This window comes from Macaca fascicularis, chromosome 14, assembly GCF_037993035.2.
Source record: "Macaca fascicularis isolate 582-1 chromosome 14, T2T-MFA8v1.1".
NCBI classification, from domain to species: Eukaryota; Metazoa; Chordata; class Mammalia; order Primates; family Cercopithecidae; genus Macaca; species Macaca fascicularis.
The window spans coordinates 92,365,042-92,389,682 of record NC_088388.1 but is presented as its reverse complement, the minus strand read 5'-3'; the positions used below and the strand labels follow the sequence as shown (position 1 = coordinate 92,389,682).

The window sequence follows — 24,641 nt, the reverse complement described above, 5'->3', positions numbered from 1 at the left end:
TGTCCAGGCTCGAGTGCAATGGCACAATCTTGGCTCACTAGCACCTCTGCCTCCCAGGTTCAAACGATTCTCTGGCCTCAGCCTTCCAAGTAGCTGGGACTACATGCACGTGCCACCACATCCGGGTGATTTTTTTTTTTGTATTTTTAGTAGAGACAGGGTTTCATCATGTTGGCCAGGCTGGTCTCAAACTTCTGACCTCAGGTGATCTGCCTGCTTTGGCCTCCCAAAGTGCTGGGGTTACAGGCGTGAGCCACCGCACCTGGCCCCTCTACAAATATTTCTTAACTGAATCATCTATCATACACTACTGATCAGAATCAGCAGGTCTAGGACAGACCCTAAGATTCTGCATCAGTAACAAAAGCATCAAGTGATTCTGGTGAATTCCAAAGTTTGTGACCTGTTTTTCAGTATCACTGCTAAGAAGTTATCCAGCCTAGGTCTGAATTCTTCCCTTAAGAGGTAACCACTGTCTGAAATTGTAGCTAGACAATGTGTTTTAGACAGATCTTTTTTATATTGAAGAAGTTTTCCATCCATTGGTCCTAATTTGATCTCAGTGATTCCACTGAGACCATTCAGGACAAATGCCTTTTCAACTCAGTAGACTTTAAAGTACTTGAATACAGTCATCAGTGTGTCAAATACAGTTTTGAGTGCACTTCTAGTCTTCTTTTGTCAGTGTTCAATATTAGAGACTGAATATATGAATGGACAATAATCAGACCATATGACAGTAGACTCTGACCCATAGTTTCTGCAACAACACAACCAGTCCAGAAAGCCAAGCCACAAAATCTGCAGCATTTGTCCCATAATGGTCAGGGCTTGATCACTGACTGCCATCTTCCCTAATTTCTGTCCCCACTTCCAACTCAGATCAAACCAGAGAAAGTCAAATATACTCCTCAAAACAATCCCCACTTTTAGTTATTCTGTCTCCAGCCTCTACATGCCAGCTCCCTCCAATGAGGGCACACCTGATCCCTTCTCCCTTTTTTTTACCTTAAAGCTCTCCCACTCCTTTGCCTCCCTTTGAGTCTCTGCCAAATGCAAGTGATAGTGGGTGATTCCCTTGGTATAGCAAGCTCTGAATAAATAAATACCTTCAGTTGTTTTCATTTGGGTGATCTTTATTTATTTCCACAAATATTTTTATTTCCTTCTATTGCTCCTAGAGATTTTTTTCTTCACCACTCTGTACTCAGTATCCAGTATACTGCCTGAAAAATACTAGATGCTTAGTACACATTTGCTGAGTGAAAAAAAAAAGAATGACTACGGTAAGATTTTCAGACCCTTCATAATTCTAGCTCTTCTTTGAACAATTTTTTTTTTTTAATCAATTTCATCCTTGAAACGTACCATTTGGAACTTTAAGATAATACGATAGGCATGGTCTAATCAGGTCAGAGGGGGTCTCACAGATCCTTTGTTTTACGTGCCATATACTTTTATTTAACCAGATGGAGATCACATTAGTTGAATTTGGGAGAGGAAAGGGTAAAGCAGTGATATCACATTGTTTCAAGGTGGGTTTATTCTTATCTAAAAATCTTATTTCTTTTTTATGCATGCTATGAGTAAGCCACCCATTCACTATCTTGTGCTTGTTTAGTTTTTTGAGAGGAGGGGTCCAATGATAGGGCTGTGTATTTATCCTTATTAAATTTCTGCTTGATAGTTTCAGTCTTTCATTGTGGGTCATCATCACTAGTTCTTTCAGCAGACATTCATTAAGCACTGTGTAAGGTACTGGGAAAACAGAGACACAAGAGCAATTGCCTGTGAATAGAGAGACTTGCAAGGCAGGCAGGCAGAATAAAAGACTGATGAATATATTCAGGCTCTCAAAAAGGAGGGGTGCTGAATACAGACTTGCAGAGGGTGGGTTATCACAGAGGTCTTCCTAAGTGGGGTAACATCTGAGCTTATATTTGGGATCCTGTTTCTATCAGAGAATATATTCTCTATATCTCCCAGCTTTGTGTGAGCTGCAGACTTGATAAGCATTACCTGCTGTGTGTGTATATATATACGTTTCATCCTGTATACATATACACACACACACATATATATATGGTTTATATGTATTCAGTATATAAATGAAACAGGTACATATAAAATGTGTATTATACATATATAATATACAGAATATAAAAAATACATACGTACATATTTTTATATATACATGCGGTTTTTATATATACACAAGTCATTGTATAAAATGCCATAAAGGACAAAGTGGAAGATAGACCCTTGTAGCACTCCCTACCAAGCCCTTCAGGGTGACAGTGATCTGTTGTTTATTTTTAAAAATTATGATGAGACAGTAATCCATTTAATTAGCCTTACAGTTTTTTCTTTCTTTCCCACAAAAATATCATGCCAGAGCCCAAATACAAGTCTACGCTGTTTCTCTGCTGCACCAGCAGGCTAACCTTGTGAGGCGAGGCTGGTCTAGTAAGCAAGGAGTTGGGGTATCCCTGGTGAGTCCTGGTGGCCATTACTTCCTCTTCTAAGGCCCACAAACCCTGCTTATCTCTCTTCCAGAGTCTTACCTAAGATTTAGTCAAACTCAATTTTACATCAAACTCAGCTTTTTATCAAACTTAATATTCCCTTTTGAAATTCAGTTGTTCAGTCTTCTAGTATATTTTCTGTTCTTCAGCTTTTCAGATAATTACTCGTAAATCTAGTGAACTTTAAAATTAGATTTTTTAAAAGGCTCAGTGTAGCCTCCTTAATGTAGCTGGGCATTGGCATTCTTTACTATAAAAATTCCGTTACTTCCTTTAGTCAAACGCTAACTAACACTATGCTAAGTATCTTCTTGAACCTCCTTTCATGGATCCTCACAATATCCCCATAACATAGGTATTATTATCCAATTTTAGAAAAGTTGAGTGAGTGGTTAAAAAAGAAAAAAAAAAGTCTGTGAGTCTTCCAGCTTTGGAAACTAGGTGGATTGTGTCTAATACACTACTTAAGACATGCAAAACTCTATTCCTTACTATAAGGTGTATCTTGGGAGCAATTCACAAAGGAAGGTCCTGCAGTCAGGCCAGATTTTTCTGCATTAATCCTTCAATTCATTAAGCCAGAAGAGAGGGGGCACACAGAATTCCAGGGTGACATGCCCTTCTAGAGCCTATAATCAAAATATCAAGATATCGAGTTTGGAGGTGAAGAGGGGGCAAAATAGAAAACTAAATAGTGGCAAGTATACTAAAGAGGGCAGGGGAATGGAAGAAAAAGTCACATTCAGAGTAAAAACAGCCAGGGTAAGATATATGGACATATATGAAGGTGGCCCAGAGCAATTTTGGGCTAGTGGGCTCATACCCCAAAGCCCTTTAACATAGGGCTTATGTGCTAGTTCTTCCCCCCAACTTTTTTTCTTTTTTCTTTTTTTTTTTTTTGATACAGAGTCTCACTCTGTCACCCAGGCTGGAGAGCAGTTGGCACAATCATAGCTCCCTCCTCTGGTCTCAAGTGATCCTCCTGCCTCAGTCTCCTGAGTCACTAGGACCATAGGTGTACACCACCATGCTCTGCTAATATTTGAAATTTTTTATAGAGACAGGGACTTCCTATGTTGTCCAGGCTAGTCCTGAATTCCTGGCCTCAAGTGATCCTTCCACCTCAGCCTCCCAAATTATTGAGATTATAGGCATGAGCCACCATGCCCAGCCTTATATGCTAGCTCCTAAAAGGGCAGACATGAACCTAAAATAAAAATTGGATAAAAATACTTGAACATTAACTAATAAATTTTTTTTAAAAGAAAAAAAGGACCAACCTTCATCAGATACATTGCTATAATGATCATATGACTTGTTAGTCAAACCAGGACAATTTTGAAAGTGAAAGGAGCACTAATAATAATTATGCCAGCACACACAAGGTATAAACAGTTACTATTCTGGACAAACTGGGATTCAGGATTAGCCTACCCATTACCAATGGGAAAACAGAGGTGCAGAAACAAGTTGTGGGGGAAAAAGTCAAATTTGAAATCAAGACTAAGAAATTTGCTAGAAACCATATAATTACATAGAAACTGAATAACTTGCTTCTGAATAACTTTTTGGTAAATAATGAAATTAAGGCAGAAGTCAAGAAGTTCTTTGAAACTAATGAGAACAAAGACACAACATGCCATATTCTCTGGGACACAGCTAAGGCAGTGTTAAGAGGAAAATTTTACAGCACTAAATGCCCACATCAAAAAGTCAGATCTCAATTTAAAAACTTAACAAAATAACTAGATAATCAAGAGAAAACCAACCCCAAAGCTAGCAGAAGACAAGAAATAAACAAAATCAGAGCTGAATTGAAGGAGACAGAGACATAAAAAATAATTCAAAAGATCAATGAATCCAGGAGTTGGTTTTTTGAAAAAATGAATAAAATAGATAGACAGCTAGCTAGACCAATAAAGAAGAAAAGAGAGAAGATCCAAATAAACACAATTAGAAATGACAAAGGGGAAATTACCACTGACTCCACAGAAATACAAATAATCATTAGAGAACATTATACATACCTCTATGCACATAAACTAGAAAATCTAGGAGAAATGGATAAATTTCTGGACACACACACGCTCCTAAAACTGAGCCAGGAAAAAACTGAATCTCTGAACTGGGTGCAGTGGCTCATGCCTGTAATCCCAGCGCGTTGGGAGACTAAGGTGGGCGGATCACGAGTTCATGAGATCAAGACCATCCTGGCTAACACGGTGAAACCCTGTCTCTACTAAAAATACAAAAATATTAGCCAGGCATGGTGGCACACACCTGTAGTCCCAGCTACTTGGGAGGCTGAGGCAGGAGAATGGTGTGAACCCGGGAGGCAGAGCTTGCAGTGAGCCGAGATCGTGCCACTGCACTCCAGCCTGGGAGACAGAGTGAGACTCCGTCAAAAAAACAAACAAACAAAAAAACTGATCTCTGAACAGACCAACAATGGGCTCTGAAATTGAATCAGTAATAAATAGCCTAACAACCAAAAACAGCCCAGGACCAGAAAGATTCACAGCTGAATTCTACCAGATGCACAAAGAAGAGCTGGTACCATTCCTACTGAAACTATTCCAAAAAACTGAGGAGGACAGACTGTTCCCAAACTCATTCTATGAGGCCATCATCATCCTGACCAAAACCCGGCAGAGATACATCAAAAAAAGAGAACCTCAGGCTAATATCCTTGATGAACATGGATGCAAAAATCCTCAACAAAATACTGGTAAATGGAATCCAGCAGCACATCAAAAAGTTTATCCACCATACACAAGCAGGCTTTGTCCCTGTGATGCAAGGGTGATTCAACATATGCAAGTCAATAAATGTGATTCATCACATAAACAGAACTAAAGACAAAAACCACATGATTATCTCAGTAGATGAAGAAAAGGCTTTCAATAAAATTCAGCATCATGTTAAAAACTCTCAATCAATTAGGTTCCAAAGAAACATACATCAAAATAATAAGAGCCATCTATGACAAACCCACAGCCAACATCATACTGAATGGGCAAAAGCTGGAAGCATTCCCCTTGAAAACAGACACAAGACAAGGATGCCCTCTCCCACCACTCCTATTCAACATAGTATTGGAAGTCCTGGCCAGGCCAATCAGGCAAGGGAAAGAAATAAAGAGCATCCAAATAGGAAGAGAGGAAGTCAAACTATCCTTGACATGATCCTATATCTAGAAACCCCATAGTCTTGGCCCGAAAACTCCTTAAGCTGGTAAACAACTTCAGCAAAGTCTCAGGACACAAAATCAATGTGCAAAAATCACTAGCATTCCTATACACCAACAACAGTTAAGCCGAGAGCCAAATCAGGAACGCAATCTCATTCACAACTGCCACAAAAAGACTAAAATACTTAGGAATACAGCTCACCAGGGAACTGCAAGATCTCTACAATGAGAATTACAAAACGCTGCTCAAAGAAACCAGAGATGATACAAACAAATGGAAAAATATTCCATGCTCATGGTCAGGAAGAAACAGTATCACTAAAACGGCCATACTGCCCACAACAATTTATAGATTCAGTGTTATTTCTATTAAGTTACCTATGACATTCCTCAAAGAACTAGAAAAAAAACAGAAAAAACTACTTTAAAAATTCCTATGAAAGTCTAGGTGCAGTGGCTCATACCTGTAATCCCAATACTTTGAGAGGCCAAGGTGGGCAGATCACTTGAGTTCAGGAGTTCGAAACCAGTCTGGGCAACATGGTGAAGCTCCATCTTACCAAAAAAATACAAAAAATTAGCTGGGCATGGTTGTGTGCACCTGTAGTCCCAGCTACTGGGGAGGTTGAGGTGGGATGATCACTCGAGCCTGGGAGGTGGAGGCTGCAGTGAGCCGAGATTGTGCCCTGAATTCAAACTATACTACAGGGCTGCAAGAATTAAAACAGCATGGTATGGGTAACAAGAACAGACACATAGACCAATGGAACACAACAGAGAATCCAGAAATAAGGCCACACACCTACAACCATCTGATCTTCAACAAACCTGACAAAAACAAGAGATGGGGAAAAAACTCCTTATTCAATAAATGGTGCTGGGAGAACTGACTAGCCATATGCAGAAGACTGAAACTGGATCCCTTCATTATACCATATACAAAAATTAACTCAAGCTGGATTAAAGACTTTAATGTAAAACCCCAAACTGTAAAAACCCTGGAAGACAACCTAGGCAACACTATTCCAGACATAGGAATAGGCCAAAATTTCATAACGAAGACACCAAAAGCAATAGCAACAAAAGCAAAAATTAACAAATGGGATCTAATTAATTAAAAAGCTTCTTCACAGCAAAAGAAACTATCAACAGAGGTAAACAGACAACCTACAGAAGGGGAGAAAATATTTGCAAACCATGCATCTGACAAAGGTCTAATCTATCCAGCATATATAAGGAACTTAAATTTACAAGAAAAAAGCAAACAACCCCATTTAAAAAATGGTCAAAGAACAGACACTTCTCAAAAGGAGACATACATGCAGCTAACAAACATATGAAAAAAGGCTCAACGTTACTGATTGTTAGAGAAATGTAAATTAACACCATAATGAGATGCCATCTCACACCAGTCAGAATGGGTATTATTAAAAAGTCAAAAAATAACAGAATCTGGCCAAGTTGTGCAGAAAAAGAAACATTTTATACACTGTTTGTGGGAGTGGAAATTAGTTTGACCATTGTGCAAGACAGTGTGGTGATTCCTCAAAGACCTAAAAACAGAAATACCATTCAACTCAACAATCCCACTGCTGGGTATATACCAAAGGAATACAAACTGTTCTATCATAAAGACACATGCACATGTTATGTTTACTGCAGCAGTATTCACAATAGCAAAGACATGGAATCAACCTAATTGCCCATCAATGGTAGATGGAATAAAGAAAATGTGGTTCATATATACCATGAAATACTATGCAGCCATAAAAAGGACAAGATCATGTCCTTCGCAGCAGCATGGATAGAGCTGGAGGCCATTATCCTTAGTGGATCAACAAAGGAACAGAAAACCAAATGTCACATGTTCTTACTTAAAAGTGGGAGCTGAATGATGAGAACACATGGATACATAGAGGGGAACAACAGACACTCAGGCCTATCAGAAGATGGAGGATGGGAGGAGGGAAACCATCAAGAAAAATAACTAATGGGTCCCAGGCTTAGTGTGTGGGTGATGAAATAATCTGTAAAACAAACCCCCATGACACAAGTTTACCTAGATAACAAACCTCAACATGCACCTTTAAACTTAAAAAAAAAAAGTTAAAAAAAGAAAACTATAGGATTTGGGGATATTTTTATTACATCCATTTTCACATTGGCAAGACATGCCATTATAATTTTCAGAAGTGTTTTATCAGCTCCCAAATCAATGGGCACATTTTCTAAAATATTTAAGCCATAAAAAAATTTGGACAATTTGAAAAATAAACACAGCATGAGAAAAATTATACTAAAAATAAGTAATTAAATACTACATTTAAACAAAGGAGTGAATTCAGTTTGGAATACATGAGATGTCTAAAATAGAAATAGGTCTGAAGCATGGGAGAGGGGTTTAAAACACAAATATGGAAGCCATCATGGAGAGAAAGAAGGGAAGGAGGGAGGAATTATGGAGAAAGAGAAGCTTTGCTTTTGCTGATTCCTCTGCCTGGAACGCCATTCCCCCAGATATCCAGATGTCTATGTCTCTCACGTTTTTTAGGTCTTTCTTCAAATGTCACCAAACCAGATTTATTCTGTAACTCTCTATTCTCATAATCTGCTTAATTTTTCTGCATAGTGATTATTACCACCCCCCAACATAATATTGATTTATTTGTTTGCTATAATCTGTTTCCCTCCACTTGATTATAAGCTCCAGTGAGGTCTCTGATACCATTGCAGAGCCATAGTATCAGCTCTAAACTTCCCACCTCCAGAAAAATAGGAACCCTAATTTGCTTGGGTATTATATTACAAGCTTCTGATTTTTATTTAAATTTTGTGTTTCAGCAGACCTCTTCTGACAATAATCCAGCAGGGGAATAGAATGCCACCTCATTACTGTCAGACAGTGGTAGAAGTTCAGGTTCTTGACTCAGCCTCTGTTGCCACTGGGAGGGAGGAACTCCTCATTACTGTTGGGTGGGGGTGACAGTTCAGGCCCCTAGTAGTTCTGCGCTGATACTACCTTGGCTGGAAGGGGTAGGGATGCCTCATTACTCCCACCTCCTCCAACACTGTGTGAGGTGGGTTCCCTCGTTATCATTACCAAAGTGTCTTGCTTTCCTTTGCTATGGTAAGTCTCCCTTGGGGTTGTTGGTGATTTGAGGCAAGATTTGGGTATTCCTGAGTCCCTGGGCCATTGCACCAATTATGCCTCATATGCCACCTGCTTCTAATATAAATGGACAGCCTCTATGGGTAATTTGACTAGCTGTCCTTTGTTGATTCATCTTTTTTTTCCCTATTCTTGAACCATTTTTAGTAGTACATAACTTGAAGATTTGTAAGATTAGCATAAAGTATTTGCATTTTCCCCTTTCTCCTTTTTAGAGAAAATTTGGAAACCATTTCATGGCATGGATTCTATAGTGCACCTAGCTCTGTGCTGCTCATCTTGTACTCTAGCATTTGCACAGATTACAGGTGTAGTTACTCTACAGCACTATGGGTTGGCCAGTGGATTTCCCCATAAATGGCTATGCCATATGTGTTTGTGCTTTCAAATGGCAACATGTGAAACATATTTCTGTCATTCTATAACACTTTCTATTATAAGAAGCAACAATAACTTAATAATTGCTTTAAGAGGTAAAAGGGAATAATAGCCAAATGTATCTTCTGATTTCAAGACACAACCTAACTTAAATAACATTTAAGGATGAAAACTGTGAGTCTTAGTATGTTACCCTCAGAGAATCCATGAAAGCATATGGGTCTGTTCTGTTTCTGGCTGGAGCCATTCCTACATAACTACTCCCCATACATTCTCCAATTAAAAAGACAAGTCTTCAATACCTCAAGTGTGTCTATGAAAATTGTCCTGGATTCTCTTCATTTTTTCACACCCTGCTTTTATACAGCCTCATTTCTACCTAATTCTGAACTCTTGATTCAACTCTTCTCTAGTCTTTTGAAATTGGTATTTATATTTTATTTCCCTGATGTTTTACAGTTTATTGCCTTTAATAGGCTGTCATTCTTTTGGTTCACTCATTCATTCAACAAATGTTGACTGAGCTGGGAGCAGTGGTTCATGCCTGTAATTCTAGCATGTTGGGAGGCCAAAGTGGGAGGAATGCTTGAGTCCAGGAGTTCAAAACCAGCTTAGGCAACATAGTGAGACCCTATCACTACAAAAAACAAAACAAAAAAATTGTCAGTTGTGGTGGTATGCACCTCCCAGCTACTCAGGAGGCTGAGGTGGAAGACTGCTTGAGCCCGGGAGTCTGACATTGCAGGGAGCCAAGATCACACCACTGCACTCCAGCCTGGGTGACAGAGCTAGACCTTGTCTCAACAACAACAAAAAAGCTGACTGCATAATTACCCTATGTCAGGCACTGTGCTTGTCCCTGTGGTGTGACAGAAGAGAAGACAAAACATTGCTGAACAGAGCTGGGGCCCCTGGAATACGCTGGCCTACAGTGTTATAGGACTAACTTCTTAATGTTCTTATTACCACTGATACTTGTGTTGCTACTTCTCTTGCCAGCTTTTCTATTTTTGTCTCTATTTCTCCTTTTCTTTCTGCTTCTTGAGTTCAAGGAGTGTACAACTTTTATACTAACTGCTGTCCCATGAGACTGCTTCTTTCTTTTGGGGAGAGAACCAATGCACTCATAACATATCTGTAATATTCATGTTTTTAGCACTTCTGTGTTTCACCAGTGCTCTGAGTAGAGGCTCACAAAGTTCCAGGTGGTTCCAAGATGCCATACAACTAAGCACCACAGACAACCAGATAAGGTTAGGTGGGTATGCACCTGATGTACATATCTACATTCACACATATCAGATTTTTAAGAAAATGTAAGTTGTAACTAATCTTTTTTTTTTTTTTTTATACTTTAAGTTCTAGGGTACATGTGCATAATGTACAGGTTTGTTACATATGTATACTTGTGCCATGTTGGTGTGCTGTACCCATCAACTCGTCAGCACCCATCATCTCCTCATTTACATCAGGTATAACTCCCAATGCAATCCCTCCCCACTCCCTGCTCCCCATAATAGGCCCTGGTGTGTGATGTTCCCCTTACCAAGTCCAAGTGATCTCATTGTTCAGCTCTCACCTATGAGTGAGAACATGCGGTGTTTGGTTTTCTGTTCTTTTGATAGTTTGCTGAGAATGATGGTTTCCAGCTGCATCCATGTCCCTACAAAGGACACGAACTCATCCTTTTTTATGGCGGCATAGTATTCCATGGTGTATATGTGCCACATTTTCTTAATCCAGTCTGTCACTGATGGACATTTGGGTTGATTCCAAGTCTTTGCTATTGTGAATAGTGCCGCAATGAACATATGTATGCATGTGTCCTTATAGCAGCATGATTTATAATTCTTTGGGTATATACCCAGTAATGGGATGGCTGGGTCATATGGTACTTCTAGTTCTAGATCCTTGAGGAATCGCCATACTGTTTTCCATAACGGTTGAACTAGTTTACAATCCCACCAACAGTGTAAAAATGTTCCTATTTCTCCACATCCTCTCCAGCACCTGTTGTTTCCTGACTTTTTAATGATTGCCATTCTAACTGGTGTGAGATGGTATCTCATTGTGGTTTTGATTTGCATTTCTCTGATGGCCAGTAATAACAAGCATTTTTTCATGTGTCTGTTGGCTGTATACATGTCTTCCTTTGAGAAATGTCTGTTCATATCCCTTGCCCACTTTTTGATGGGGTTGTTTGTTTTTTTCTTGTAAATTTGTTTGAGTTCTTTGTAGTTTCTGGATATTAGCCCATTGTCAGATGAGTAGATTGCAAAAATTTTCTCCCATTCTGTAGGTTGCCTGTTCACTCTGATGGTAGTTTCTTTTGCTGTGCAGAAGCTCTTTAGTTTAATGAGATCCCATTTGTCAATTTTGGCTTTTGTTGCCATTGCTTTTGGTGTTTTAGACATGAAGTCCTTGCCCGTGCCTATGTCCTGAATGGTATTACCTAGGTTTTCTTCTAGGGTTTTTATGGTATTAAGTCTAACATTTAAGTCTCTAATCCATCTTGAATTAATTTTCGTATAAGGAATAAGGAAAGGATCCAGTTTCAGCTTTCTACTTATGGCTAACCAATTTTCCCAGCATCATTTATTAAATAGGGAGTCTTTTCCCCATTTCTTGTTTTTCTCAGGTTTATCAAAGATCAGCTGGCTGTAGATATGTGGTATTATTTCTGAGGACTCTGTTCTGTTCCATTGGTCTATATCTCTGTTTTGGTACCAGTACCATGCTGTTTTGGTTACTGTAGCCTTGTAGTATAGTTTGAAGTCAGCGTGATGCCTCCAGCTTTGTTCTTTTAACTTGGGATTGTCTTGGCAATGTGGGCTCTTTTTTGGTTCCATATGAACTTTAAAGCAGTTTTTTCCAATTCTGTGAAGAAACTCGTTGGTAGCTTGATGGGGATGGCATTGAATCTATAAATTACCTTGGACAGTATGGCCATTTTCACGATATTGATTCTTCCTATCCATGAGCATGGAATATTCTTCCATTTGTTTGTGTCCTCTTTTATTTCACTGAGCAGTGGTTTGTAGTTCTCCTTGAAGAGGTCCTTTACATCCCTTGTAAGTTGGATTCCTAGGTATTTTATTCTCTTTGAAGCAATTGTGAATGGAAGTTCATTCATGATTTGGCTCTCTGTTTGTCTGTTACTGGTGTATAAGAATGCTTGTGATTTTTGCACATTAATTTTGTATCCTGAGACTTTGCTGAAGTTGCTTATCAGCTTAAGGAGATTTTGGGCTGAGACAATGGGGTTTTCTAAATATAGAATCATGTCATCTGCAAACAGGGACAATTTGACTTCTTCTTTTCCTAATTGAATACCCTTTATTTCTTTCTCTTGCCTGATTGCCCTGGCCAGAACTTCCAACATTATGTTGAATAGGAGTGGTGAGAGAGGGCATCCCTGTCTTGTGACAGTTTTCAAAGGGAATGCTTCCAGTTTTTGCCCATTCATTATGATATGGGCTGTGGGTTTGTCATAAATACTCTTATTATTTTGAAATACATTCCATCAATACCGAATTTATTGAGAGTTTTTAGCATGAAGGGTTGTTAAATTTTGTCAAAGGCCTTTTCTGCATCTATTGAGATAATCATGTGGTTCTTGTCTTTGGTTCTGTTTATATGCTGGATTATGTTTATTGATTTGCGAATGTTGAACCAGCCTTGCATCCCAGGGATGAAGCCCACTTGATCATGGTGGATGAGCTTTTTGATGTGCTGCTGGATTCGGTTTGCCAATATTTTATTGAGGATTTTTGCATTGATGTTCATCAGGGATATTGGTCTAAAATTCTCTTTTTTTGTTGTGTCTCTGCCAGGCTTTAGTATCAGGATGATGTTGGCCTCATAAAATGAGTTAAGGAGGATTCCCTCTTTTTCTATTGATTGGAATAGTTTCAGAAGGAATGGTACCAGCTCCTCCTTGTACCTCTGGTAGAATTCAGCTGTGAATCCATCTGGTCCTGGACTTTTTTTGGTTGGTAGGCTATTAATTATTGCCTCAATTTCAGAGCCTGCTATTGGTCTATTCAGGGATTCAACTTCTTCCTGATTTAGTCTTGGGAGAGTGTAAGTGTCCAGGAAATTATCCATTTCTTCTAGGTCTTCTAGTTTATTTGCATAGAGGTGTTTATAGTATTCTCTGATGGTAGTTTGTATTTCTGTGGGGTCGGTGGTGATATCCCCTTTATCATTTTTTATTGCGTCTATTTGATTCTTCTCTCTTTTCTTCTTTATTAGTCTTGCTAGCCGTCTATCAATTTTATTGAGCTTTTCAAAAAACCAACTCCTGGATTCATTGATTTTTTGGAGGGTTTTTTGTGTCTCTATCTCCTTCAGTTCTGCTCTGATCTTAGTTATTTCTTGCCTTCTGCTAGCTTCTGCTCTTGCTTCTCTAGTTCTTTTAATTGTGATGTTAGAGTGTCAGTTTTAGATCTTTCTAGCTTTCTCTTGTGGGCATTTAGTGTTATAAATTTCCTCTCACACTGCTTTAAATGTGTCCCAGAGATTCTGGTATGTTGTATGTTTGTTCTCATTGGTTTCAAAGAACATCTTTATTTCTGCCTTCATTTCGTTATGTACCCAGTAGTCATTCAGGAGCAGGTTGTTCAGTTTCCATGTAGTTGAGGGGTTTTGATTGAGTTTCTTAGTCCTGAGTTCTAGTTTGATTGCACTGTGGTCTGAGAGACAGTTTGTTATAATTTCTGTTCTTGTACATTTGCTGAGGAGTGCTTTACTTCCAATTATGTGGTCATTTTGGAATAAGTGTGATGTGGTGCTGAGAAGAATATATATTCTGTTGATCTGGGGTGGAGAGTTCTGTAGATGTCTATTAGGTCTGCTTGGTGCAGAGATGAGTTCAATTCCTGGATATCCTTGTTAACTTTCTGTCTCATTGATCTGTCTAATATTGACAGTGGGGTGTTGAAGTCTCCCATTATTATTGTATGGGAGTCTAAGTCTCTTTGTAAGTCTCTAAGGACTTGCCTTATGAATCTGGGTGCTCCTGTATTGGGTACATATATATTTAAGATAGTTAGCTCTTCCTGTTGAATTGATCCCTTTACCATTATGTAATGGCCTTCTTTGTCTCTTTTGATCTTTGATGGTTTAAAGTCTGTTTTATCAGAGACTAGGATTGCAACTCCTGCTTTTTTTTGTTCTCCATTTGCTTGGTAGATCTTCCTCCATCCCTTTATTTCGAGCCTATGTGTGTCTCTGCATGTGAGATGGGTCTCCTGAATACAGCAAACTGATGGGTCTTGACTCTTTATCCAATTTGCCAGTGTGTGTCTTTTAATTGGAGCATTTAGTCCATTTACATTTAAGGTTAATATTGTTATGTGTGAACTTGATCCTGTCATTATGATATTACCTGGTTATTTTGTTCGTTAGTTGATGCAGTCTTTTTGTAGCATTGATGGTCTTTACATTTTGGCATGTTTTTGCAATTGCTGGTACCGGTTGTTCCTATCCATGTTTAGTGCTTCCTTCAGGGTCTCTTGTAAGGCAGGCCTGGTGGTGACAAAATCTCTCAGCATTTGCTTGTCTGTAAAGGATTTTATTTCTCCTTCACTTATGAAACTTAGTTTGGCTGGATATGAAATTCTGTGTTGAAAATTCTTTTCTTTTTTTTTTTTTTTTTTGAGACGGAGTCTGGCTCTGTCACCCAGGCTGGAGTGCAGTGGCGCGATCTCGGCTCACTGCAAGCTCCGCCTCCCGGGTTTACGCCATTCTCCTGCCTCAGCCTCCCGAGTAGCTGGGACTACAGGCGCCCGCCACCTCGCCCGGCTAGTTTTTTGTATTTTTTAGTAGAGACGGGGTTTCACCGTGTTAGCCAGGATGGTCTCGATCTCCTGACCTCGTGATCTGCCCGTCTCGGCCTCCCAAAGTGCTGGCATTACAGGCTTGAGCCACTGCGCCCGGCCCCGAAAATTCTTTAAGAATGTTGAATATCGGCCCCCACTCTCTTCTGGCTTGTAGAGTTTCTGCCGAGGGATCTGCTGTTAGTCTGATGGGCTTCCCTTTGTGGGTAACCCGACCTTTCTCTCTGGCTGCCCTTAACAGTTTTTCCTTCATTTCAACTTTGGTGAATCTGATAATTATGTGTCTTGGAGTTGCTCTTCTCGAGGAGTATCTTTGTGGCGTTCTCTGTATTTCCTGAATTTGAATGTTGGCCTGCCTTACTAGGTTGGGGAAGTTCTCCTGGATGATATCCTGAAGAGTGTTTTCCAACTTGGTTCCATTTTCCCCCTCACTTTCAGGCACCCCAATAAGACATAGGTTTGGTCTTTTCACATAATCCCATACTTCTTGAAGGCTTTGTTCATTTCTTTTTCCTCTTTTTTCTTTAGATTTCTCTTCTCACTTCATTTCATTCATTTGATCTTCAATCGCTGATACTCTTTCTTCCAGTTGATCGAGTTGGTTACTGAAGCTTGTGCATTTGTCACGTATTTCTCGTGTCATGGTTTTTATCTCTGTCAGTTCGTTTATGGCCTTCTCTGCATTGATTATTCTAGTTATCCACTCTTCCATTCTTTTTTCAAGATTTTTAATTTCTTTGCACTGGGTATGTAATTCCTCCTTTAGCTCTGAGAAGTTTGATGGACTGAAGCCTTCTTCTCTTAACTCGTCAAAGTCATTCTCCGTCCAGCTTTGATCTGTAGCTGGCGATGAGCTGTGTTCCTTTGGAGGGGGAGATGCGCTCTTCTTTTTTGAATTTCCAGCTTTTCTGCGCTGCTTTTTCCCCATCTTTGTGGTTTTATCTGCTGTTGGTCTTTGATGATAGTGACGTACTGATGGGGTTTTGGTGTGGGTGTCCTTCCTGTTTGTTAGTTTTCCTTCTAACAGTCAGGACCCTCAGCTGTATATCTGTTGGAGATTGCTTGAGGTCCACTCCAGACGCTGTTTGCCTGGGTATCAGCAGCAGAGGCTGCAGAAGATAGACTATTGCTGAACAGCGAGTGTACTTGTCTGATTCTTGCTTTGGAAGCTTCGTCTCAGGGGTGTACCCTGCCGTGTGAGGTGTGGGGTGTCGGTCTGCCCCTAGTGGGGGATGTCTCCCAGTTAGGTTACTCAGGGATCAGGGACCCACTTGAGCAGGCAGTCTGTCTGTTCTCAGATCTCAAACTCCGTGTTGGGAGATCCACTGCTCTCTTCAAAGCTGTCAGACAGGGTCGTTTGTGTCTGCAGAGGTTTCTGCTGCTTTTTTTGTTTTGTTTTGTTTAGCTGTGCCCCATCCCCAGAGGTGGAGTCTACAGAGACAGGCAGGCCTCCTTGAGTTGCTGTGGGCTCCACCCAGTTTGAGCTTCCCAGAGGCTTTGTTTACCTACTTAAGCCTCAGCAATGGTGGGTGCCCCTCCCCCAGCCTTGCTGCTGCCTTGCCCTTAGATCGCAGACTGCTGTGCTAGCAATGAGGGAGGCTCCGTGCGTGTGGGACCCTGCCGGCCAGGTGTGGGATATAATCCCCTGGTGTGCCATTTGCTAAGACCCTTAGTAAAGCGCAGTATTGGGGTGGGAGTTACCCGATTTTCCAGGTGTTGTGTGTCTCAGTTTCCCTGGCTAGGAAAAGGGATCCCTTTCGCCCTTGTGCTTCCCAGGTGAGACGATGCGTCGCCCTGTTTCAGCTTTCCCTGGTCGGGCTGCAGCAGCTGACCAGCACCAATTGTCCGGCACTCCTTAGTGAGATGAACCCAGTACCTCAGTTGAAAATGCAGAAATCATCCATCTTCTGTGTCACTCGCACTGGGAGCTGGAGACTGGAGCTATTCCTATTCGGCCATCTTGCTCTACTCCCAGTTGTAACTAATCTTTTGTAAACATTTTCCTGTAAAAAGTATGTGTAAATTTATCCTACACTGTGGTAGTTTTTCATCTTTCCTTAAACTTACTAGCAGCTTGATTATGTCTCTTGTAGAAATCTTCCGTTTCTTTCCTCATTTCCTTCCTTCCTCCATCTCTCTCCTTCCTAATAACTTTCCTTCCTTTCAAAATCATGCATTTAATTCCTACAGTCACTTAGCATTGCTAACATTTCAGAGTCTACCCTCAAGTTTGACATATCAGGATTTTAAACCTGATGTACTTTGTTTCTTCTTCAGAGATACAAGAAACTAGAAGAACTTGTCCAGTTTGATTACTCTGGGGAGGAATATATGTGTATATGGGAGGAAGGTGAATAAAGTATGAAGAGAGGGAGAGTAAGGGGGTATAGTCTGGGCTAACCAGAAAGCAAGGGAATTAACCAAATTTAAAAAGAATTTTCAATGTGCAAAAATAATATGTTACTATAATTTATTAAGGTACCAATATGTTGACTTACATCAGAAAAATCAAATTTTATTTTACAAACTGTGATTAAAACTATGTTTAACTCATCAAGAACCTGGTAAGTGAAGTTATGACTCATAAAGTTGAGAACCTGGTAAGTAAAGTAAAGATGATTAATATATCTCAGAAGGAAATAACACTTGAAGGGGTAAGAAAGATGCACACGTAGAAAAGCATAGTTTTAAAGGACCTTTTGAATCAGATGCAAGAAGTTATGATTTAATATTCATCTACCTTGGTTCTTTGAAAATAATGTCTTCCATAGCAGATAAGAAGAATCTGGTGGGTCACATAGCAGTGCCTATATGTTTAGGAAGCATTTGACAAGATTCTATTAATGAGATCAATGGCTAAGATAAAAGTCACAGAATAAAAAGTACAGTAAAAGATTCAGTAGAGAAAAATGAGAATTTGATTGAAGATGTATGCACACGTTTTGTTCCCTCCCCAAATCCTACTAACACAAAGTAAAGGGATATTTTTAACCTAGAAGGTCTAACCTACAAGGATAAAAATGACAGGAACTAGCAGCAGACAAAGCCAAGCAGCAAACCAACTAGATGCATCTGGAAGTAGCAAGTGAGTGTCAGCCTGAAAACAGGAGGAATAGCTAAGAAGGGGTTGACTCCTAGATCTCCTCACTGGCATTTAGAATCCAGTCATATTCTCTGGAGAAGCTAAAACAGACAGGCTTTGGACTGGGGTTGGGAAACACCAGGTACAGTAGATGCCAGGACCACCGTACTAGAAACTGGGGGGTTAAGGTCAACAATGTAAGTCTGAATTCAGCCCCCTCCTCCTTTTCCGCTCCCAGAATGCTGGTATACTCTCCAGGTAAGAAATTAGAATTCTCTGGAATCTGATTAGCCTGAGACAAAGGACTGAAAGAGAGTGACCTGGGGTCCTGCAAGGAAACTGCCTAGCCTGATGACTATGGAGTAAAGACCACTGTCAATAAGCCCGCTGACATGGTTTGGCTCTGTGTCCCTAACCAAATCTCTTATCGACTTGTAATCCCCAGTGTTGGAGGAGGGACCTGGTGAGAGGTGACTGAATCATGAGAGCAAACTTCCCCCTTGTTGTTCTTGTGATAGTGAGTTCTCAGGAGATGCAACTCCCCCTCTCTCCCTCCTGCTCTGGCCACACAAAATGTGCCTCCTTCCTCTTTGCCTTCTGCCATGATTGTAAGTTTCCTGAGGTCTCCCTAGCCATGCTTCCTGTCAATTTGTTTTTTGGGTTTTGTTTTTATTTTTGTTTTGAGATGGAGTTTTGCTCTCGTTGCCCAGGCTGGAGTGTAATGGCACAATCTCGGCTCCCCACAACTTCTGCCTCCCGGGTTCAAATGATTCTCCTGCCTCAGCCTCCTCAGTAGCTGGTATTATAGGCATGCACCACCACACCAGGCTAATTTTGTATTTTTAGTAGAGATGGGGTTTCTCCATGTTCGTCAGGCTGGTCTTGAGCTCCCAACCTCAGGTGATCTGCCTGCCTTGGCTTCCCAAAGTGCTGGGATTACAGGCGTGAGCCACTGCGCCTGGCCTCTATTTGTTAATCTAACCATATTCTATTTATATGTGGAGATAAACTTGATATGACATAAAAAAGGTTGAAAACAAGGTGATGAACAAAGATATTTTTGATTAAAGTATATTAAAAAGAAAGCAGGGATGGTAATGTTAATATCAGGCAAAGTAGGATTAAAATAGAAAACATCAGTTTATACTTGTGCTATATATTATGATGTTAATCACATAATATGCTGAGAAGATATACCCATAAATCTTGACACATCGAGCAACAGAACACTGAAGTATGTAGACCAAAAATTGTTAGTAATACAAGAAGGATTAGACAAACTACAATTATAATGAAGATCTTCCTTAGAATTTGACAGATCAAATAACCAAAAATTAATGTAACTGTACTTGAAAAGCACAAGTTAAACATAACAACAGTTAAAATGTTTGATTATATAACTTTTTTAGCCTTTTTACTCAATCAAAAGAGAACGTACATGTGTTTTCAAATACCCAAAAGACATTAATAAAAGTTGATCCTGCAACAGACTAGAAGAATAATCTTAGTGAAACTGACAGAGCCAAAATCATATAGTCCATATCCTATGCCTATAGTAGTAGAAAGATTAAAAAGTAGTAATAAAAAGATAACTAAATGTCCCTTGAAATTACATTTTCTAAATATCTCTTGAGTCAAAGAAGATATCAAATTTGAAATGACAGATTATTTAGAAAATGATGGTGAGAACACTAATCGTATGGCAGGCAGCAAATTTGTGCTCAGGAGGAAAGTTACATGCTTTTTATTATTTAAAGAAATAATTAAATCCAGAAATCATGAAAATAACTGAAGCAAATTTTTCAACCCATGGGAACAAAATAAAATAAACCATAAAAGGGCAAACTGGTAAGTAGAAATTCATGAATAACAAAACAAAAACAAAGCAAAATCTAGAGAAGGTTTTCTTAAAAGGGCCAATAAAAGGGATCACTTATTCATTCCATAATTATGTTCTGGAAACGCACTTTAAAAACAAAAAGAACAAACATAAAATTGAGTTTCAATTACAAGCAGTTTAGATTATTATGGCACAAATACAAACACCTATAATTGGGAGAAATCATGGATAAATTAACATCAAACCAGGTTATAACCATGATATCCGAGAATATTGATTCACTCACGCTGAAAATGTTCTGTGGGAAAGCTCCCACTGTAGGCCTTGCCACTTTCTGCTCCTGCTCTATGTAATCTTTTCCCCCAGATATATTCTCTGCCCGAATGCTGCCTTACCAAAGCATCTTTGTTTGACCACTCCATTCACACTCTCTACTTTTCCCACCCTTAGACTGCTTTATTTTTCTTCATATCACCATATGATACAAATTTTATGTTTATTATCTGTCTCTTCTACTATGGTATAAGCCCCTTGAGAAACAGTTGTCTATTTTGTTCACTGCTACCTTCCTGGTGCCTAGACCAGTAAGTAGCTCACAGTAGACTCTAAATAAGTATCTGTTAAATGTAGGCTGTTCCACAAAACATTACTGTATAGGTAGGTGACATGGTTTAATAAGCTACATAACAAGCCCCTGATGATGAAGTTTTATTGTATTCATGATCTGGATTCATACTTACTTCTCAATAGCATGTGGGACTGAGGCAGTGCCAACCTGGGGTCTCCATGCTTTGGAGACCATGGTAGGCAGTGTCTGGCCCCATGTCTACTCTGATCAGTGGAACAATACCTCAGGAAAACCTCTAATAACTCTCATTAACTTGGGGGGTTGTAATTACACCATACCCAAACAAGTTCTACTGTTCCTTACTAAATTCTAAGTTCTTTAAGGACAAGGTCTGTTTCTTAAATGACTCCATAGCCTTGGATTTGCAGGAGTGAAGTGATAGCTGGTACCCAACCTTAGGTTCAACATCTTCAATCTGCATCTTAACTCTTAGTGCTATCATCACACCACGGACCCAACACATACTTAACTCAGAATCCTAACTTGGCTCTACTATGGATACCAGGCAGGCTGCTCCCTGCATCTCATTGCCACCCATTTCCAACGCAGAAAGGAACACAGGGATTGGAGCCAGGCATACCTGAATTCAAATCCTACTTTCTTTACTAACCTGGTGTATATTCTAGGATGACCTCCTGCTTTTTTTGGTCTTTCTACCTTTCTGAGGCTGAATGTGGTAGAGGATGCTAGTTTTTCACCAATATCCATTCTTCCTCCTTTGTTCTAGAACTTCTAAGCTTCGTCTGATCATATGGTTGCCTAGTTACAGACCATATTTCCCAGCCTTTCTTGCTGTTAGTTGTAACTCTGGGATTAAGTTCTGGCCAATGGAAAATGAACAGAAGTGAGACCTGCCATTTCCATGTTATACTCCTAAAAGAAAATGTCTTACTCTCTCCTCTTGCCCTTCTCCTTCCCTATGGAAGGAGCACAGTCATGATGACAGAGCACACTTATGATGGTAGGAGCTGAAACAACCACTTTGGTCCTAGAGATAGAAATCGTTAGTGAAGATGGCAGAGTTGCCAAACCAATCCTGGTCTGCGCATCTTGGGCGAGCATAGCACCTGTGACAAGTATGTGAAACAAATAATCTTCAATCTTACTTAAGCTGCTGTTTTTGGAGTCTCTTTGTTATAAGAGCTTAGACTGTACTGTAATATATTTACTTTTCTTAGTTGTAAAACGATAATAATACCTAGCAGGGCTGTTGTAAGAAGGAGTATGCAGTAGCAGCTAAAAAGTGATAGCTATGATTGTTATTCAAACTTGTGCAGCTTTCTTTCAGCCTGACATTAAAGTTATGGTCTGGGCAGAATTTCTGAAAGTGAGACAACTGAAGTGGTGTGACTAGTGCCAAAGTCAGCTGCAATCAAGATTAGGCACTATACAACCACCCCTTCACCCCCTCATTCCCCAAACGCTGTGTTCAGCCAGTGGTCAGTTGGCTAGTGATTGGAAGACAAAACTCTGTGATGCTGGTAGCAGGTAAAGAGTTAGGACAGATATTTGTAAACAGGAATTTGATTTCTACAATGACAAATGCTATACAAATTTTATTTTTATCTCTTCGTGAAACTTTTGGTAAAATATCTAGTTCTTGATGATGTTTTTATGGAGTTGGATCTATTCTCAGCCTATGTTTAAGTGTTGAGTTCAGCCTTAAGGGGCAAGAGTAGAGGGAAACTTGAGATAATGCAGCAAAAAAGGAGCAAGCTGTCGAAGAGAGGTTGCATTGTGGTAATAGAAGAGCACATGAGGCCTGCCTCAGCATCCATCACCCTTAGATATTGGACAGTCACTAAGAGTTGGAAAACAGTGATTTTTTTGAGTGCAGATCTGTAGTGTCAAAATCAGAAACTCTCGCATTATAATTCTTAATTACAGTCACTTGATATTTCCTCTCATCTGCCTCACCAAAAATAATTGGCATATCCTTCTCTTAATAGTAAATTTCAAAATTCATGTGTTCTCAGGAAGTTTTTGGCATAGTTAAGTACATACTTATAAAACAGAAATTTCTCAGCACTTACCCCATTGTATTATGGGCTTGGTTCTCCATGTCAAGAAACTGCTACATCTGGTTTATATTTCTTGATTTTTAATCTGTTAGGGGGAAAATGATCCAAATTCCTAAAATGTTTACATTCATTAACCTATAAAACAGGAAAATTTAGCTACTGGCAAAACCCACTTAGTATGAGTTTTTCTGTGTAGTAGCTCTTGATCCTACAAAATATAGAAACTTGAGTTTTCTGTTTTGGTTTTTTGTTTGTTTTTTGAGACGGAGTCTTGCTCTGTCGCCCAGGCTGGAGTGCAGTGGCACGCTCTCAGCTCACTGCAACCTCTGCCTCCCGGGTTCTAGCGATTCTCCTGCCTCAGCCTCCTGAGTAGCTGGGACAGGCAATTGCCACCACGCCTGGCTAAGTTTTGTATTTTTAGTAGGGACGGGGTTTCAGCATATTGATCAGGCTGGTCTCAGACTCCTGACCTCGTGATCTGCCCACCTTGGCCTCCCAAACTTGAGTTTTTTTGTTTAGCGACCCCTATGCATTTATGATATTGACTTAGTGATGAATTGAAATATGTGGTACTGACTAAAATGAGCATCCATTTACTACTTATTGAATAATAGCTTGGTACTATATTGTCTGCAAAGGACTCAGTACATGAGAACGAGTAAAACAGAATTCCCATTAAAAGAGAAATTCTAGCCAGATGTTCTCAAACTTTCTATTCTTGTGGATCCAATAAAGGTGTGCCTTTATTTGAGTACATTCTTTCTTTGGCCCTCTCTGGATTTTGTTAGGATGAATATAACTATGAGATTTAAGACAAAAAGGCTACGAATGCCTTTAAAAAGAAATCTTGAAATTCTTCAATGGCTCTATGGGCACTGGCTCACCTCTTGACAAAATAGGGACGTTAGTATTTGCCTAAAGTAAAAAAAAAAAAATGTTTTTCTCAGTAACAAAATTATAGTTAAAAAATAATCTATGACGATAACTGGAGAAAGTATTGAGAAGGACTTCAACTCTTCCGAATCACTGAATAAAAGTCAATTAAAGAGCATTCAAGGAGGTAGAAAGAGGAGGAAGATTCGAGCTCGCATCACTTCCAAACCGAAGAGTTTAGGAGAGACCCTGGAACTGTGTGTGGGACAGAGCAGAGAGGAGCAAGGGATGGTGAAGGAAAACGTGACCAGAACGCGCAGACCTATAAATGGTTTTGTAGATTCTCAAATCTCTCACTTAAACGTCAGGGAAACTGAGGCACAGACAAGCTAAGTGGCTTGCCCAAGGCCACACGACTAAAGCCCAGGCCTTCCAACTTAGGGCGCAGCTCTGCTCTGGATATGCATGGGTGGGCCTCCCCTCCCAGCCTCTGTCCCCGCGCCACGCGCCCCTCCAGGACCCGCGCTCGGTTCAAGCCCAGCTTCCCACAGAGCGGCTGCCCTTTTGGGGTCCCCCTGTCCCGCTCAGGGACCCGCGCCAGCCCGGGGGACAGCCTGGCCTTTGGGTGAGGGTCAGGGGCGAGGCGTGGCCGGGAAGGCCAAGAGCCATTACCTGCGCTGCGCGGCGCTCGCCCGAGAGGTCTGAGGCCGGGGGCGCAGGACCGCGTAGGTCACCTCCCACCTGGCCAGGCCCGCCCCAAGGGGCCTCGCCACCCGCCTCTGCGCTCCCGCCGCCTGGGCCCTCCTGCCGCGCGACCAACCAGGCAGTTGGGCCTCTCCCTCCCAGCGCTCAGCGCTGCCGCTTGTTGCCATGGGGACGTCGCGGCCCGAACTCGTGGCCGTCGGAGTGGGGGATGGGCGCGGCGGCGGTAGGCGCTGCCCTGTGGGGGGTTCCTCGGCTGCCTTCAACCTCGCCCCGCGCGAGCGCGACCTCGCTATCCCGCAGTTATGTGTCCAGTGCCCCCTCTATTCTGGGTCCTTTCCTCATTGTAGTCCCACTGCCCTACCCCAGGGCCCGGCACCCAAGCTGCAGCCC

At 40.6% G+C, this 24,641-nt stretch overlaps 1 protein-coding gene across 1 annotated transcript in view; it reads right to left on the bottom strand.

The window, feature by feature from the left end:
- DEUP1 (deuterosome assembly protein 1) overlaps nt 1-24,249 on the bottom strand; it is a 98,843-nt gene extending 74,594 nt beyond the window's left edge. Inside the window, exons 1-2 of the mRNA XM_005579349.4 lie at nt 24,219-24,249; nt 22,686-22,758 (exon numbers count right to left, since the gene is read on the bottom strand). Of these exons, the coding sequence (XP_005579406.2) occupies nt 22,686-22,714 (29 nt within the window). The 5' untranslated portion in view covers nt 22,715-22,758; nt 24,219-24,249. The remainder of the gene's footprint in view (nt 1-22,685; nt 22,759-24,218) is intronic.
- Nucleotides 24,250-24,641: the final 392 nt, after the last annotated feature.